At 31.0% G+C, this 19,267-nt stretch overlaps 2 protein-coding genes across 2 annotated transcripts in view; one reads left to right on the top strand and one right to left on the bottom strand.

Moving 5' to 3' along the window:
* Positions 1-4,324: 4,324 nt before the first annotated feature.
* Positions 4,325-6,973, bottom strand: LOC108690911 (cuticle protein 8). The gene is made up of 4 exons (XM_018198455.1): positions 6,847-6,973; positions 5,990-6,087; positions 5,397-5,792; positions 4,325-4,899 (listed from the first exon to the last, which is right to left on the bottom strand). Exons 1-4 carry the CDS (start codon positions 6,856-6,858, stop codon positions 4,686-4,688), a joined length of 720 nt encoding a protein of 239 aa, XP_018053944.1. The 5' UTR covers positions 6,859-6,973; the 3' UTR covers positions 4,325-4,685.
* An 11,488-nt stretch (positions 6,974-18,461) lies between these two features.
* Positions 18,462-19,267, top strand: part of LOC108690841 — a 50,398-nt gene continuing 49,592 nt past the window's right edge. The window contains exon 1 of the mRNA XM_018198351.1: positions 18,462-18,708. Within this exon, the coding sequence (XP_018053840.1) occupies positions 18,462-18,708 (247 nt within the window). The remainder of the gene's footprint in view (positions 18,709-19,267) is intronic.

Raw genomic sequence — 19,267 nt, 5'->3', positions numbered from 1 at the left:
ATACGTTTCTATGTTGCAATACATATCGTAGTACTTGCTAGAAATTTACCTATTCCAGCTATTTTTCATATTTAGATAATTTTCGCTGTAACTGCAAGATCATTTTTTTTAGTGATAGGTCTTATTGTAAATTTCCCTTTAATTCCATTAAGTATAATATTATCCAGTCATAATATTTTATACTGATGAACACATATGTATATGTACAGAATTCTGCATAATTTGTTATGAAGTATTCAAGTTTCGCCTTTCACAAGTTGCTGTCTTCGAAAATAGTAGCAGTGTTGTTAGCCCTGACATTTACTATATAAATCATCTCAGGTCAAATTAGTTCCTTGATATGAAATCGTAGGATGTCCAACAATGCTATTCACGATGTACGTTACTCTCTGTTTTTTTTATGCCGTTTTTATTATGTAACTGTCACTGGGCGATTTGCAACAAAAGTCAATCTCAGCTTTTGCCGCAAATAATCCAACAAGATTTCAACATAATTAAGAATATTCGGTTATTAATGACAATTTTTCCGGATATTGAAATGCACAATTTTTTTTAACGGTTCGATGACAATTTGAAGAAGCTAGCAGCTTCTTCCGATTAATATTACGACTTTCTATTTTTATGCAACAATCGGAAAGGATTTGCCGAGCTTAACGACAACTCGATCACGGTTCGCGCAAGAACTGGATCTCAAGTCCGCAAAAACTCGATGGTGTGTTCTGTTCTCGCTAGTAAGAGAAGGTGATACGATTAACGCTTGAATTATCTAAAACGTAAAAGTTGTTCTATCGTCGTGGCACGCGTGCGTATTCGGTAAAAAAAAATCAGTACACATGGACATGGGCACAATTACATATAAATTATTTATTATTTTATTATGTAATACCAACTATTATATTTAGTCAAGAGGTATAACATTGCAGGTATAACATTAAAAACATAGTAAAACATTCTTAGAAGTAATTTCCCTAAAAATTATTTTTTTACATTGAAATATGCATTATAAAAAAATGTTAATCAAGTAGAACTAAATTGTAGAACTATTGTAATTTTTATTGTGTTACCAACGCATATATTAATAAAATTAAGTAAATAGTTTTATGAAAAGTTACTTATATTATAATGAGCTCAATGTTAAAAATCAACGTGCTATGATATACGTTAATATATTACGATATATTAGATTATTAGAGGAATATAAAAAAGAATTTTATAAAGAAAATACATTTTCTACATTTATATTAATAAATAGCTTCATGTTAAATTTTATTATAGATTTTTAACGTGTGAATTATTCACGAGCAAATAAAAAAATATTGTAATTATTCAATTGTAATTATTAATATTAAGAGTCACGTGTGTGAATTATTTTGCTGCATGAATAATTATTAGTGGTACAAGTTATGGCGAAACGAATCGCTAATTTTTTTATTCAATCTTCGTTGCAATTCATAACATGTTTCAATAAACTGTAGCGTGAACTGAAAATTAAAGAAAGAAAATTTAATAAATAAATAAACAAATAAATAAAATAATTAAATAAATAAAAAAAACTAGTTATTTTAATGCAATATTATATTGCGTTTTAATAGGAGGTACAAATGACTTTCAGCTAACTTAGCGCGAATCGACTTACTTTATAATTATGTAGCTGCGACAAAAAGAGGAAAGTTATACATGTTCATTACGCCAATAAAGGAAAGCAAGTTCTGCCGATATCTGGCGCACCAGTCCGTCGTACCACGCCTTGCATCAGAATGTCTTAAGAGTGAACGCGGAATCGCTGTATTGCATGCATGCATGCACGTGTCACATAGTGATAAAATATATCGAAGACAAGGAGGAACGAAAACTCGATCGTCAGTATCGACAAGTCATCAAATGTAACATTGCGTACACTTTCTTTTTTATATATAAGAAATACTTTTTTAAAAATATCATTACAAAAAGTATATGAGTTTTATATATGCGTTTGCAATGCATCATGATAATTAATTGGCATTTGATATTACGCAAAATTAAATTAGCGATAAATAAATTGATTTATTTTTCCGACGCGCCAAGCGAATACTTTATTATAATTATTTAATATTCTTATTTGTCTTTAGTTTTCCTAATCATGTATCTACAAGTTTATTAATCTTATTATCTTAATAATTAACGTGATCTCTTAATGATTCTATTGTGTTTACGGAAATCTAGAAAGAGCCGTATGAATTTTTCTCTCACAGAACTGATGCGATAAATGTGTGCTCGATTGAGTCGTAGATGCTGATCTCGCGGAATCGAGTAGATCGTGGATTATATTGTGAAAGGTGGACTTGGGCGGTGGTCCGTGGCACTCTCCACATATCAGGTATGCGCGACGTGTAAACTCCATGCGTGCGGAGATTAGGATTCTAAACCAGAAGCTAAAACACATTACTGGCACGAGCCAACTGTTCCTTATGTCCACGTAAGAATTCACATTCATCATGAAAGGATAATGGAATACAAAAAAAGCAATATGTTGTATTTTACTGAATATATTATATCTTTCTTATATTACAAAATTAAGATTATATTTTTATATATCTAAATTAAATTATTAATTTCAAAAGAATTTTATATCACTTCATCAGCAATTGAGAACATTTTAATTAAAGTTTTGTTATTTTGTTATTTTTACTTATTTTTAAAATGTAGTTTTACATGCGATTTTTATCGCAAACAGTATAATAAAATAAACTTTTAAATTCTAATTATCTCTTTATAATTAAATAATGTTTATATTTATCATTAAAGCATAATTCGCAAATGTAAAATGTATGCCATTATATTTTTACTGTAACGCAAAAACAGGTTAGTATCCAATACGAATAATGAGAAATGTGTGAGAAATAACTGTGGGGAAAATTAAAAATTTGAAGGAATGCGGAGAAAAGAACGAATGGCGGATCCGATCCGCCGCAGTACACATGAATTTTTATTGTACGTGCATTCGGAAAGGCCGAGTGCGAAGGTAACATTAAGACCTTAGATATTACTCAACGATAAAATTCTTGGGTGTGTCCCGATGTAATTCGATGGCGTTCTTCATACGCTGGGAAAAAAATGTTAATTGCATTTTCAACCATCAAATAGGGACCTAGGAATCTCCATTACTAGTGCAAGTATTTGCACATGTGAATTTGTCGAGTATATTGATTAGATTGTTTGATTATACAAGGTGTCCCAAGAGGAAAGGTCAATGTTTTTGGAAATGATGGTCAATCATTTTAAGTAAAAATATTCGTACATGAATGTGTATTTTATTTCGAACATTTCGATTGAATGAACTAAAATCAAGAATTTATTAAAGAGAAAGAGATTACTTTTTTTAATAATTCATTGTTCAAATGACACATTTTTTAAAGTTTATAATACAATAAATTTTTTAATATTCCATTATTAATATCAATGAATGCATGAACTATTTGAAATAGAACATACGTTCATATGAACACTTTTACTTAAAATAACTGATACTGTCATGTTCCAAAATATCTTTCTTCCTGGAACACTCTGTATATATATTGATCAGTATAATTACCTGTTTCCACCAATGTAGATGTTAATTTTAGTTCAATTTACTTTCCATTTTTTTCTAATTCTTAAAACTAGAAAAAAATGAAGAGTTGAATTGAGATTAAAATTAATTTATATTATTTGAAACGGATATAATCGATTCAAGTCAATTCAACGCATTTTTCAGATAAAATCATTGCTACTGATCTCGTGATTGTATCTTATTTTAATTAACGCAACATTGTATAATATTTTTTTGTTACATATATTGTACACTTAAATATGAATTAACATTTGGACATCGATCCTAAATTATTTGCAAATATAACGCGTATTATATTTAGATTTTTCATATTTAGATTTTTCAGATAAAGATTGCGGACATCATGTAAATTAATTCCACACATATTAATCCTCAGAAGATTTACCATTCGAAGGATGCTGGATTATTCTTGAGTGATATTTTATTGAATAATTAGAAAATCGCTCCATTTTTATATACTATATACCTAAATATAGTAATATATAAAACTATAGTAGTATATAAAACAATAGGAAAGAAGCAACAATGTTTAAATCTGATTTTTTTCACTTTTGTGATATAAAAGAGAATGTACGAGTAATCTTCAAGAATAAATATTCAATGAATATTTTCCACACAAAGAATATCCATCAAATCCCGACTAATCCAGTCACTGCCAGCCAAGATAATTAAATATTAATACGTATCATTACTAAATAAAAAGAATGGAGAGATACGTATAAATTAAAATTAAGCTTAAGCATAAGTAAATCATGGAAAAAATATAATTTTCTAGTAAGAAAGGTAGATTCTCCTGAAGCGAAAGAGGAAACGTCGGAGAACAAGAGGTAGAAAGTACTGTCTCATTCGAAACTCGAGACAGAAGGCAGATACGAAATAAGATACTAAAATATATGTAGGTTGCTTATAGTGTGATGCAACTTATCACTAAATTACCACTAAATCAGTATGTCGAAAATATTCCAACGGCGACATTAACAGTTTTACGTGCAGTAATGAAATAAATGCTCAGTAACGATCTCAGAATATCTATAAATAATATACAATCGTGTATGTGATTGCTAGATTCCCTTTCTCTTTTCATCTTCTTTTTTTATCATTTGTAATTAACCGTATAAGATGCCAATCCGGCATTGATACCGATGTTGGTCGCACTATGTCCTTCAAGACCGGCCGGAATCGTAGGCGAAGGGTACACGGATTGCTGACCTTGATACTGCGGTTCGTACTGCGATCGATATTGCGGTCGATATTCCGGTTGGAATCGCGACTTCACTGCTGCCGGTCGGTAATTAACGGGGATTTTATATCTGAAAATTTGAAAAATTGATTTATCCGATTCCTTTCCCATTCCCGTTGAAGCATAGAGGTGCAACTGATTTCCCGCAAGTTGAGCAAGTCACGATTTCTGTACTTTCAAGTGATTCACTTGACATTTAACTTGACCCGCTCGTTATCTCTTTGCGTTCTCCGGTGAATCGATCTTCCTATGTGCATTTTAATGATTAATTGAACCGAATAAAAATTAATATACTCCATAATCTATCAAATACAACTGAAAAATTTAATACAGAAGCCACGTAAAACAATATTAAGAATTTTAATAAGTCACATAATTCCTAATTGATAAATTTTCAATAGAAAGTGAGTAATCTTTATGTCACATTCGAAATATGCTTCAAATTTTTTAGTATTAATTATGATATCGATAATACAAAGGCAAAATTTATTAGAAATCTGTGTTAAAATTTAAGACGAACATTTTTGAGATAGTCTACATCTAAAGCTAAAGTTTATTGCGACTCACTTTTGATTATAAGCAGCCGGTGCAATCTGTTGCGGCGGATTGTACGCGATCGGTTGTTGTCTGTACTTGAGTGGCACTTCATAACGTTCTCCATTGGTGAAACGTGGATCGGTGTAATAGATCGACGGATCCTCGCGGTACTGTCCATCATCTTCAGGCTCATTCGCGTTGCTGGCGATGCTGTTACCGGTCAAGGTTGGCGGAGGCACATTAATCCCAGCACCGACTGGCTCGAAACCACGTTTGGACGCGCCGTATTCGACCTCACGCACGTTCCCGGTGTCATCGACGAAACCATATTTGCCATAAATCTCGCCATTCGGATACTTGGACTCAATTTTATACGAGCCGTCCGCTGCCTCGTAACCGTAACTGTAACTACCATCCTCATTGTGTCTGAAAATTAATGTCAGTTTATATTTTGCAATTTGTTTTTCAGAACACATTTGCCAAAATTATAAAAATAAAATAATAAATTTTGGAACAAAAATTTAAAAAAATATTATAATAACTTTACACAGAAAAAAATTCAAAGGTATTCTATTGCGTCGCGTCGCTTTCATTCGATTACATAATGCTAATCCGGCACTCACTTGTTTATTTGTTTTAAGATAGGTACTGGTGTAGTCACATGATACGGTTGATTGTGCTGGGCGACCGCAAGGCCAAGACAAAACAAGAGAAACAGCACCTGGTGACATGAATTTGCATAAAAAACGTTGGTATTCGGAATACTTTCCAATGGCCTCGTACGCGTATTCGAGGAAAGTTGATGGCAAGATGGTGCGAAGACAATGCGTTATTATAATAATTTTTTTTTATTATAATAATTTTTTAAAATGAATGAACAACTATGTAAAATTTAGCATTTGTTAACTCGTTTTTTTATTAAAAAAATGCAAATGGTGGTTATAATGATAATTTGATCGGTAATCATTGAAACGTAATTACACATACATTCTCAAATCCATAAACATGATTATTATAATTTTTCTGTCTATAAAGGATATATTTAAAAAAATTTACAATAATAATATAACATATTTTATATAACTATAAGATGCTTATACATGTTGCTTTTTCATTAAAATTGATGTAATTCTTATAAAGTTAATTTAATAATCATGAAATAAAAAATTTCATTCTTACTCACTCTTGAATTCCAATCTACTTCAATATTTCGTGCTAATAATCCGCGCACATCATAATATAATACATCTTTATAAAATCCATTCTGGTATTCACAGAAAAAAAAATTCACTTTTATACATTCCAATTTATTCCAATCTTTCACGCTAATTAAAGCACATTATAGCATTGCACAAAAACATTTTTACATGTTCCAATTATCGGAATTAAATTTAGCCACGAATACAAAGTGATTTCTGTTATGTCAACGTTTATAAAAGATTGAGACAGAAAAGAAAAAGGAAGAAAGAGGAATACTTACAGGAGGACGCATGTCTGGTTGGTGATGAGGCAGAAGTGATTGTGTTATAGGATCGCGTTGTACGCCGAGCGAGTCTACTTATATAGGTCCCCTTCGGGAGCGGCAGGGCCCGCCCATGGGCCCGACCTCCGCCTCAACTGCAGCACGCGAGTTCGCCTTACAAAGACATTGAAAATTTCTATTGCATTTCCCGGGCTCTCTTCCAATTTTTATTCATCACGTAACTTCATATTACAGTGAGCCGCATAATGCGAAAATACTGATAACGATCGATGATTACATTCATGTTTAAATAAATGCGTGAGTTATCACGCAGGTTTAAATTACTGCACGGAATAATTCAGTATTACGTACACTTTTTTTTAACTTTCGAATATGTTAATACATTGGAATAAATAAACTGAATTTTTCTGTTCTTCTTTCAGTACTATTATTTACTTCTTAATAAGTTATTTGTTTGTGTTTCTTCATTATATTTTATAATAAATAAATATTTTGAATTTTTTTCATGCAAATATGAATGATATTCTGATCTATAATTAAAAGCTATAATTTTCTTACTCTTATGATTCATTATTTTTAATATTAATTATAATTATTATAAATGATTGAAGATGCGTATAAGATTGATTGTATTGTAATAGTTTTATTATTATTTCTTAGCCTAAAAAATTCAGCCGAGAAATTATACATTGCCTTATAAGAAACATATTGCAATTAATGATAAGTAATTCTACCTTGACATTGCTTATAAGATAGACATGCAAGCATAACGCAGCGTCAATTGAGGGAAGCCCTTGACCATTCAAAACGCCCTTGATTTTCAGAGACGTAATTCGCAGTGCGAGACGTTCTTGTATTTTCATCTCAAGGATGTCTGCGTCCGCGAGGTACAGTTCTCACTAAAGATCTCATCGATAGAGATTTCAATGCCGATGATTTCGACATAGGATTCAAGTAACACAGAAAACAGCATTTTTTTATTACACAATTAAAAAATTGTGCTAAATTAAAAACATTTTACGTATTACATTATGTTACATCAGTTAAATTAACACTCAGAGTCAAAATATTTAATACAAAAATTTTAATAAGCAAAACATAAGAGTATAAAATGTTTTTTATGTTATATAATCATTACATTAATCTTAAAAAAATTTTTAATTAAAACAACTGAATACGCGATAATTAAATGTTATGTTAAATATGTATTTTTAGAAAAATATATTTGCGCTCGTAAAGTGCGTCAAAAGAATAAATAAAAACCTTTATTATTGAAAAGTATATCTTTTTACAGCACATTAGATATCTTATTATTTTATTAAAGCATTTGCTAGTATCTATTAACATTTGCTTTTGCTAGTATCTATTAACAAATGAACTTGATTATTGAATCAAATATATTATAACTTTGTTAATACAATATTATGCTGTGATGGTGCGCAGTTATATAATGATTTTGACATGTAATTGTATACAAACAATAAACATCGATTTGTAATTACACGAATCATCGAGTTAATCCAGAACTTTCCTGATACATACAAGAGAACATCTTGACATTTAACGTGGCAGCAATAAGGGTGATGCGGAATATTGTAGTGCAACATAGTGAAGTTTACCGCTTTTTCCACTTTAGTGTACGCTTCACCGCCGCGTGCCGTGAGAATCGTACAGTGTAAAAATAATAACGTTGATCATACTAATGCTCCACTAATTATCCCGCGCCTGTAGCAACGCGAATAATAATTTAGACGAACGAAATTGAACTTCAACGAAAACTAATCACCTTCGAACTGTTCGACATTTCCAAATAAATCAAAAATTTCAAGTAAAATTTCATAAAAATTATTTTTTTAGAAATCTTGTATTTATTTACTAGTATTTAAACATTTTATATTTGTTTTATACGTTTTTTATTGTGAATTTGTTATAACAGACTTTTTCTGAAATCATTAAATTTAAAAACAAAAACTCGGTAAAGTAAACTTTCAGGAAATTATTTCTCTTCCTAAAAACGACAGATTATTGTAAAGAAATATTAAGATTGCATTATAGTTATAGAACATGGTGGTGAAAGTATGCGAGGACAGTGCTCTGGAATTTACATTTGAACAATGACAAACGAAGTAGACGGAATTCTTTCACAATTGAGTGACAGCCGTAACTAGAGAGTTTATTACCCGTCTCATTGATCGCATGTCACACTCGTTACATCTTTATGCAATGTGGTTGCGTATGTCGTAAGATATAATTCTTACGTGATAGCTCTTTCGTCGCGCAAATGATCACATCAATGAAACAATGAACATCCGCTTTTCGCGAAAACCTGCAAATCGATGTGGCAATTCCGACCAAAAGTGAATTTAATTTGCTTTGAGTTTTTCTCTTTTAATATCGATACGTTATACCTATTTCATAATGAATATTACATAAGTGTGATATTTAGGTTTATAGTGTTCTTGCATCGATAGCATTTAATCTTCAAATTTTTTGTTTTAAGTTATTTTGTTTTAAGTTATTAACAATGAAAAAACTGCGCTATTCTTTATTTTGGAAACAATTTTTTAATTATTTAGACAATAGTATCGCATTAACATTATAAATTAATAAAAGATATAAAATTAAACTTATAAAGCGAATAAGATGATAAATAATACATGATATATAGACTGTGAAAAGTAAATAATCATTAATGAGTTACAATATGTGTAGATAACGTTATATTGCTATTTTCTGCGATCACGAATATTTTTTGTGTACCTTGGTCGATGAAAGTACACGAAGTTCACCATCAGCCCGTAAGGTATCGACACTGCGATGTCCAAGCGAATGCAGGACGAACGCCGACTTCGAGCTTTCATCTCGACTTTGCTGCGAGAAATGATCAATCGGTAGGCTTATGTGCTCGGTTTAATTCGAGTGCGAACTTTTCAAACAAAAGATTAATATATCTCTTGAATTACGAAAAAATAGAGTTTGAATCTATGACAAACTTAAAAAATAGACTGTGTTTGATTTGGACTCCCAAGCACTTTAAGCGCTTATTATTCTGTTTTTATTGTTTCATTTGTCTAATCGTAAATCGTAAGTCTACAATCTTGCTTTAAGAGATCGTAAGCCGTAAAATCGTAAGAAATTTGAGTCAATTATTTTTTGAATATCGGTTTAAAACAAGGTTGCGGACTTAGACTTATGTGAAGTCTACAATAGGAATCGTAAGCGGTTGTGGAGTTTTAAGTCATAGGAAATTGACCAATCACAATTGAATATAAGCAGAACACTCGACTATGATTCGTTAGTTTTATGCTTTAAAATCTCATTGTAGACGTCGCTAAAAGATTGAAGCATTAAAAGCGTTGAAAGCGTTCAAATTGAACGCAGTAATAATAATAGAAAATATAAATAAAACTTAAAATTATAAATAAGATGCAATAAAAGGTCTTGAACATTAGTATTTCTTTTTAATTTTCTTTTTAAATTTTTAAACTTTTGAATTTTAAAGAGTCAAAAAAACTTTTCTTGCTAAAATTAATAATACATTTCTAAGATATTTAAAAATCAAAGTTTCTATTTCTGTAATAGATACATTAATCAAAGTTTTCTTTTCTGTAATAGATACGCACATTCTTAGATAGATGTAGTATACAGATAATATAGATATGTATCTTCTATATTATCAAAATGTATAGATCATGATGATAAAAAATGTTTATTAATATCTATTTATTTTTTGTTTCTTTTGTTTTGAATTTTGACTACCCTTATTTTGGAGCCCCGCATATTTTTCGCTTATTGTGCATTTCGCTTAACGTACTCTCCCTAAGAATAATATACGAAATTGATTACGTAAAACAGGTTAAGCTGATGTATAATGAAAAGATAATTATCATCTTCTTCCTCTGTCTTCTATACTTTATTGTATTATCGTATGTCTCGCTATATCTTACATATCTTATTCTGGATGCTATCTCATCATATCATAAACGTTAATTGTGACGTCGTATTAAGGAGGTATGCATTTTGAAAATGCATTTTGTTTCGAAGATGAGGAAAGAAGAGGTGTCGATCGAAATGCCTTAAAGGAAGGAATGACGATGTATGAATGAGAAGACGAAGATGCTTGACTTTTATGTTGCCCTTCTACTCGCAAATTATTGCCGCGATGGAAAAGTTGTTAAACCATTATCTTCTTTCCTTTCGTCTGTTCGTTGCAACTATTCTTATTCTCGTATCTCGCGTTTACTCAAAAATAAACTTATACACAGGTTAAGATTAAGTTTATAGAAATATTCACATATTAATTTGCAGAACTTTTTTTTAAATTATGTTATTAATACATACAATAAAAATGCAAATATGTTATCAAATTATAAAATATATTATTATTAATAAAATTTTCCGTTTAATATAAAGATATATTTAATTATACAATTAGAGATAAAAATACTAATTTTTATAAAAATGCATCATTTTACATTTTCACTATAAATTGTGTATAATTGGTTTCTTTATATTTATGTAATTTTTTTACAATATAGGTAGGAGCAATGTAATCAAATTATTCATTGACCAGACACTTTCGACAATTTGTATATATTTTTCAAGTATGATAAATCAAAAAAAAAAAGATAACTCGAATTTGAATGTTACGAGAATATTATAGAACTTTCAACCACTCTGACAATTACAGAGATCGTAACATCGAAACGACACTCGACGTCATAATTAACTGCCAAGTCGACATCGTATAGTACGATTCGATTAACACTGTAATCGTGCCAGTTGCATTATTTCTCAGTAACGAGTCAAATGCCATTTATTCCTATATCATCGGTAGCCATCTACAGCATAGTTTCTCGATGCTGTTATTGTATCGCCGATGAAATTTACGGCAGCACGAGTGTAAATAATGAAAATTTCCGACTGTCGAAGAGGGCTATCTTCAAGGTTTTTCGTATCGCAGATAATGTTAATCGGGACTATAATTATCGTTAGCTCGAGAGCTCTCGAATCAAGGATGAATCACGCCATTGGGGATGCCGTGCGGGTCTCGGCGACCGGTTCGACTTTATTCAAATTATTTCGTCCCAATACATCATCATCGAGAGCCAATTATTGTTCGTCCTGTGCTGTATTCCATTTGTAATTAAATTGCACCTGCAATTGAATGCGCCCTGTCTCACTCTGCCGCAAATAAACGACTTTTCACGACGTTGATAATACATCAGCATCGATCCACGCGCGTACGAGACTGCCAATTAACGACAGTTATGCCTGCACACTAAATGCGATGAACGATGAGCGATGAGTGATATCCAATAAGAGTTCAGTTTTACGTCATTAAAGAAAAAGCAGAGTTTTCATTGGATATTGCATTGGACCGTTCATCGCTGATCGCATTCAGTGTAGGTACAGTAAGCATTAGTCGTCTGAAAAAGATATCGCAAACTATCATGCGAATAGCTAAATCAATGTATCGAGATATTTTCTGTTACAAAAAAGAAAAGGAAGACGAAAGCAACGCGGCTTTTAAGCGTCTGGTTAGAAGACTGAAAAATAGATAATTTCTTTGTGATTTTTTTAAAGAAAGAATAATACTTATTGTTCTAAAACTTTTTGCACGTTTAATATATTTATTATTCAAGAATGTAATTACAAAAATTTTGTATACAAAAAAGTATTAATAATGACAAAAAAATTAATATTGAACTTTGCGCCTCGCCGTTGACATTATTTTGTATACATTCTGACGATTTTAATTTTTGTTTAAAAAAATCAAGAAACATTTTTTTATTTTTACATAGTTTTTTATCCTAAATGAATCTAAAAAATTTTTTAAAATATACAAAAATTAAAATTTTGTGCGACTTTGAAAAAAAGTTACGGTTTTTACTAGATAACAACTATTTCTTTATGTAAAAAAAATTGTTAATATTGATTTTTTTTTAACTTTTTAGAAGAGAAGGATTCACTATTTAATTTAAGTCGATTGATTAAATCTTTTTCTTATAATCGTATGGGTACACAAGATTGAAGAAAATGCCAAAAACAGACTTCAAGAAAAACGCATTTAAAATTTTCATTTTAAAAAATAATAGTTCTTGAGTATTATAAAAAGAAAATCGATTTTTTACCTTATAAACCAGATGCTCCGCTTATTTAATTTTCTCGCACCGCGATTATTCCAGATTTGCATGCGAGTGTGCTGGTATTAAATACAGCTTTACGAACTTTCCCACTGTTAATAAATTAGACCGTTTATTTTTCGATTTCGATTATCGTCCGAAAGCCAATTAGTGATTATTGGTCGATTGAAAAAGCGGAATGTCGTAATGCTGGAATCCGAAGAATATGTATTCAGAACACTAAAACGCATGCAACAGAAGCAAATGCTGTTTTTGTCGTCGTTAATTGGCTCATTATAATTTTTACTATATGCCGCTATGTAAACATTTCGGAATTGTAAACGCAATTGTAGAATAAGCTTAAGAAACCTTAATCTTACAGCCTGTTTAAAGCCCATTCTACAATGGACAGTAGCAGTAGTGGATTAAATATTAGCAGAAATCGACTAATCATAGTTGATTATCCTTCTCATATTCTACGATTATTGATTGATTTCTACGTCTACTCCTTAATCCATTGTAATCAAATACCATTATAAATCACATAAAAAACTTCTTCCGACAAGAAAATTACCCTTCGCGATATATCATCAAGAAAATTCTTCGAGATACTTTATGCTTGATGTTACTTACGTTGTAATTTGTGTATTTATATTTTAATGCGTACCGCTAATTTTTAATATAAAATTTAATTTGTATTTATAAAAATCCAGATTATAAATATTTTATCACGTTAAAAGTGTGAAATGTATGAAAACTTGTGTTACATTAATTAAGCGTTTTTTTTATGTGTAAAATTTACATATCGATGGCAGTATATGACTTAATAGCGATAGCATTCTAGGGAACAATTCTTCAACTTCTATCAATTCAATATCAAGAGATCTGGATACAAATTTTTAATTAAAAATAATGAAAACAGTTTTCATATTCTCTCTCTCTCTCTCTCTCTCTCTCTCTCTCTCTCTCTCTCTCGTGCGAATTTTATTATAACTCCTTAGATTCCCACTTTAAACAATAAATAGTTTTGCACAGACTTTATCTTGTTTTTATTTTTACATTTTTAGCGAGAATCTTGTGACGCGCGATAAAAAAAGTGAAAAATAATGCATTGACAGAAAGGTTAAAGTGCAAAATATATTTGCGTCTCGCTTTCTCGCGTATCCGAGAATAAGATCCCGTTGAATTTGTGCTCGGTTATACGCTCAGCATCATGAAGCACCGAAATTACGATTATGGCGCACGCAAAATTTTCGTCCTTGGAGCGAACGGTGAAGCGAACAACGGGTGCAAAAATATCGAATTACCATACGAAAGTCTTAGGCGACTTTAACAAATTATAACATGATTGTCGAGATTCCTTTACAGTCTTAGTATGCATGCGATAATCAAAAATTACTGCGCTCTTAATGATAACCGCTCTCTCTCTCTCATTGGACTTACAAAAATATCTTATCGAACATTTTGTAACGATTTGTTCCGATAATTTCAAGTGTGTGCGCCATCAAGTTCATTGACGATTCGAATACACGTCGTTTGCTCGGGGTCTTACAGATTAAAACTGTACTTAAATTATAAATTTTTTCCGATCTCCTTTTCTCTTTTATTCTCCGACGAAATATATTCTTTAGCGTTCGGAAAGATCGCTATTATCGTTATTATGTTATTGTATCTTTATCGTCTATTAGATCTAAAACGAGGAATGATGAGGTAATAGCGATTTTTCCGCAGTCTTTATTATTATCACTTGACGCTCAAATTCTTTTTATTCACAAAATTATGCGCTTGACAGATAATTAAATATTTTTATTTTTGTTGATTTTAAGCATGATTGATTAACTTCGATCTCTTATTGTTTCGCGGTGGGACATCGAATGGTTTGTTTCGATCTCTCTTCAATCTTTCGCAAAAAGCACAACGAGACAACTGGCGCCATGTAACTTTTCTTCGCCTGAACGATCACATATACATGCAATAAATTATGCTAATTAATTGTTATACGCTATCACTTTCTGCTCACGGCTATTTTCCCCGTAGGTGGTCAGGGCTATCGCATTTGGAGAATATTCTATTTTCGAGATTGTATTATCTCTTTTACGATCTGCCTTAAAGATGATTTTTATATATATTACTATGTAATTCTCTTATACAGCTAATAAATATCACTTTTATATAATTAAAGAAGATACTTGATTATCATCGCATCTAAGCGACGAAATCACCAATTAATTTAGTTGAAAGTGCTTTAGATGACATTTTAAATACAAGGCAGCTAATCTCGAGATTTTATTCGATCTTTTATTGTGTTTTTCGCAGCCATAAAAATGTGTGATAAAGAATGATATGATTGCAGATTTGAGAAACCTAACGTTGATAAATATTAAGATTATGTGGCTGACATTGATTTTGTTTTAAAGTTTCTCATCTATCATTCATAAATCGAGAAATTGCAAGGCAATCTACTGACGACATTTTTAATTTTGCTGAAATAAATGGGTTCATATAATCGAGCGTCTTATAGAGTAGATAGGTCGTTAAATGTATATTTTTTTGTAACATTTTCTTGTCCCACTTACATATAGGAATGAAGCTTGTTCTCGCTGAGCGAGAAGCTTGTTCATGCTATGCAAATCAAGCTCGTCCAATTAATTCTTATTTGGTATGTCCTTTACTGTGATATGTATTATTATACGTTAAAGACAACCATCTCGTTCAACATATACATCATAATGAAGATGGGGAAACATTATTCAAAGAATGGATAATGACGTGATGATTAATGACGAGAAGAAGCGTAGTTCGCGCGTGAATAACCAGGACAATGTCATAATACATCTTTATTTTGTCATCTTGTCTTAATATTAATTGGACATTTAAGAATATTTTCTCTAAATTAGAGAAAAAATAAATTTATTATTATTAAATATAAAGACATATTTAAAAAATTATCAAATTTAATTCTTAAACGTTTTTTTTCGATGTGTCATTCGGTATTTACCGATACTTTTTTCGTTGCTTATAACTTTTTTTATTAATAATTATATGCATTTATAACTATTTGTTACTTTTTTAAACATTATAATACCATTATTATAAATGTTTACTACCAATATTGAAAATTTATAATTTACGTTGCATAGATGTATGCACAGATTTCTAGTATTTAGCTGTGACTATTAGAATGCAATTTAACAATAAGACATCAAGTACAAATTACATTTCGATATTTAAATTTCTAGGAGCGCGAATGTAACATGGCAGATAGCGCATTGATCTATCATGTCAAAGATTTTGAGTTCGATCCTAGGAACAAAATATTTACGCTTCTCCTCTCAGAAAAGACCGATAACCTCTCGAAAGTATCATTGCCTACAGAAATCTCTCTCAAAAAAATCCACCGTTTGGAACCGGTATTAAATTGTAGGTCCCATATGCTTGTAACAATTAAATAATCAATGTGCGCATCACAAGTATATGAGACAGATGTAACACATGTCTAATGTAAGAGGAAGAAAAAGAAGAAATTTCTATTGTAAAATATTTCTAGTTAAACATAATTATTAAATTATAAAGATACAATATAATAAAAATGGGACTATTCTTATCTTCTGTGTATATACTATTTTACTATTACACGATGACAAAGAGTATGAAAAGGGATAGCGAATCATTTCTATGCTATGGGGGGAATTTGCATTATGCAAATCGATTATCGCCGTGTTCGAATTTTTTCACAATGTTAAAAAAATCATCTGCAGTCGGTCGACAGAAATTCGACCCGCTGCTCAGGTCGTCTTTCCCGCGTAATATCGAGATATAAGTACCGGTTGACCTTGTGAAAAATGCAGATCCGTGTGACTCTTGTAATGGACCATCCAAATTATGCGGAACAACGCCCGTCACAGAAATTGGATCGACTATGTCACAATAATCCTTCCATATCATAACTTAGCATGTTAATTCCCGCGTTAGATGTATAAACATCTGCAGACAGAAAAGCAGGCTGACGTTTCAAGAGATACGTCAACCAATTGCAATAATTATGTGACTCGATTTCGACGATCAGGATCGAGAAGATCGTTATTTGGAATGCATATACAGTAGCCAAAAGTACGATGTAATAAGCTATAAATTTTGATAAGTCAAATTGTAATCGGTGTCCACAAATTAAAACATAAATTTATAAGATTTTTTAATTATATTATGTGAGAACATATTGTAGTAGTTATTTGGTTTGATAAATGTTGAGAAAGGTAAATTGATATATACTTACGAAATGTACAATATATTTTTTATTATGTCAGGTTGTTTTAAAACATGTTATCCTTTCGATTATATCTACAAAAAATAATATACAGGACGTCCAACAGTGTGCTGTATTGCGTGTCACACGATGCCCATCAATTCTTCGTAACGAAAGAGTGAGCGGAGGAGCAATAAGAAATAATAAATGGAATATTCATTGAGGCTGATGGATGAGTGTCGACAGGCAAAACGAGCTCATGATCGAATAATTGTCTAATTAATTGAATTGTCGGAATTTGCGATATCCGTCATTTGGATGTATGAAGATTTATAGTTTCGTGTATAATGAATATCACTCTGTTAATCATTGACGAAGCATATCAAGTTTGAACGAGTGCGAATATTTGCAAAATCGCGAATACAATTGTCGTATTTTTTACCTCTTCTTTTTCTTAGCTTTAATCATAACAAATCGATATGATAAAAGCACGTTACAATAAGCTTAATTTTTTTTTACATAATTTAAACTTTTATTTTTTCATTTTTATCTTTTTTTAAGAATCTTTTTGGGAAGAGTATAAAATCTATATTTGAATTTTGTACATTTATTCTTTGACATTTATTGTTTATTGACAATTTATTGACATTTATTGACAAATATTGTTTACAATTTTTTCTTTTTATAAAATATTTTTTTTGGCAATTATCTACATACTTGTATGAACATTGTAAAAATATACGGAAATGTATATATAAATAACATCAAGTTTCCAGTTCGCTATATTTGAAGCTCATCATCTATTTAAAATATTAGTACTGATTTCCAAACGGACTTTATATTTCACTCTGATTAAGAATGTGACACTAGATCGTCCTTCAAGGAGATTATTATCTTCTTTATTAACTTTTAATTCGATATTTTCAGACATACTACATTCACAAATTCAATATTTTCAGATTACATTCACAAATTCAGGGATACCAAGAACCTATTAAAACTAAATTTTACGATAATTCGACTTTTTTTTTAATTTAAATTTTAGAATTCTGAGAGTAGAATCGAATTCAGCGGTAAACCTTTAGAAAGCAAATCTTCCATAAGTTACTTTGTTAGAAAGCTGTGGTCCTTAAAAGGTTAAGAGATATGCAATATAAAGAAGATAAATGTAAATGTGTATGCTATATATTTAATTCTGCCGCTACGATTTCCACGTAAAACCGCGAAACGATCACACGAGACATATGGAAAACGTCCAGGGTCCCATGTTCCAGGATCTTGGTCAGAACGCACATTGGAATCCCGCGGAATTCTGCGCGAATTCTATTTTAGTCGTCAGGGGCCATCGTATGTTAGAACGCGCGGTGGTTGTTCTTCCATGCTCCGGAGGTGGAGCTTCAACGGACCTAATCGTGAACGTTAAAAGGATCAGAAGAATGGAGGAAGGTTTATCGACTTGGCCTGATCCACCCCCGACGTTCTCATTCGAATGTCGGTACTATTTATAGAGGGACGAGATACGTGAAAGAACAAAAATCCGGTGCCACGTAAAAGTTGGTGTCACCAACTACGATACAAATGGTAGATTCAAATTTCTCGTCATTGGTCTCCATGCCAGTGCGTTTTCTTCTTTCTTTCTCTAAAGTATCGTTTTCCAGAAGGGCGTAACCCACGCCTATTAAGTTTAGGATTTGCGCAACAAATCCTAAACTTAATAGACGTTGGTTGCGCTAAATTAATTAGAGGGATATGTTACTTTATCTTATTTTCTCCAGTACGTTTAGCAACGATTTTTAACTGAGTGTGTGGAATTATGAGATAGTTTGTATCGGTTGCTATTATATTCAGTGAATGCAATAAATATGCATATACACATAATACGCATACAAGAGAAGTTTTTATTAAAAAGAAAACCTTTTTTTTACAAAATAAATAAAATTAGAAAGCTATTTATTAACAGTTACGTCCTGTCTTAATATAAACAAAAGAATTTCACGAAAATAACCATGTTCTTATTAATCTTAAAAGTTAAATTTTTCAATTGTACTTT

This window comes from Atta colombica, unplaced genomic scaffold (assembly GCF_001594045.1).
Source record: "Atta colombica isolate Treedump-2 unplaced genomic scaffold, Acol1.0 scaffold38, whole genome shotgun sequence".
Lineage (NCBI taxonomy): Eukaryota > Metazoa > Arthropoda > Insecta > Hymenoptera > Formicidae > Atta > Atta colombica.
The sequence above is the reverse complement of the archived record's forward strand: the minus strand, read 5'-3'. Positions and strand labels throughout refer to the sequence as shown.

Excerpts from the sequence above, each read along its gene's own strand:
- LOC108690911 (XM_018198455.1), bottom strand. Across the intron at positions 5,793-5,989 it reads ATCTTAAAACAAATAAACAA|ACACAATGAGGATGGTAGTT; the intron begins GTGAGTGCCGGA and ends ATTAATTTTCAG. Across the intron at positions 4,900-5,396 it reads CCGGCTGCTTATAATCAAAA|ATATAAAATCCCCGTTAATT; the intron begins GTGAGTCGCAAT and ends TCAAATTTTCAG.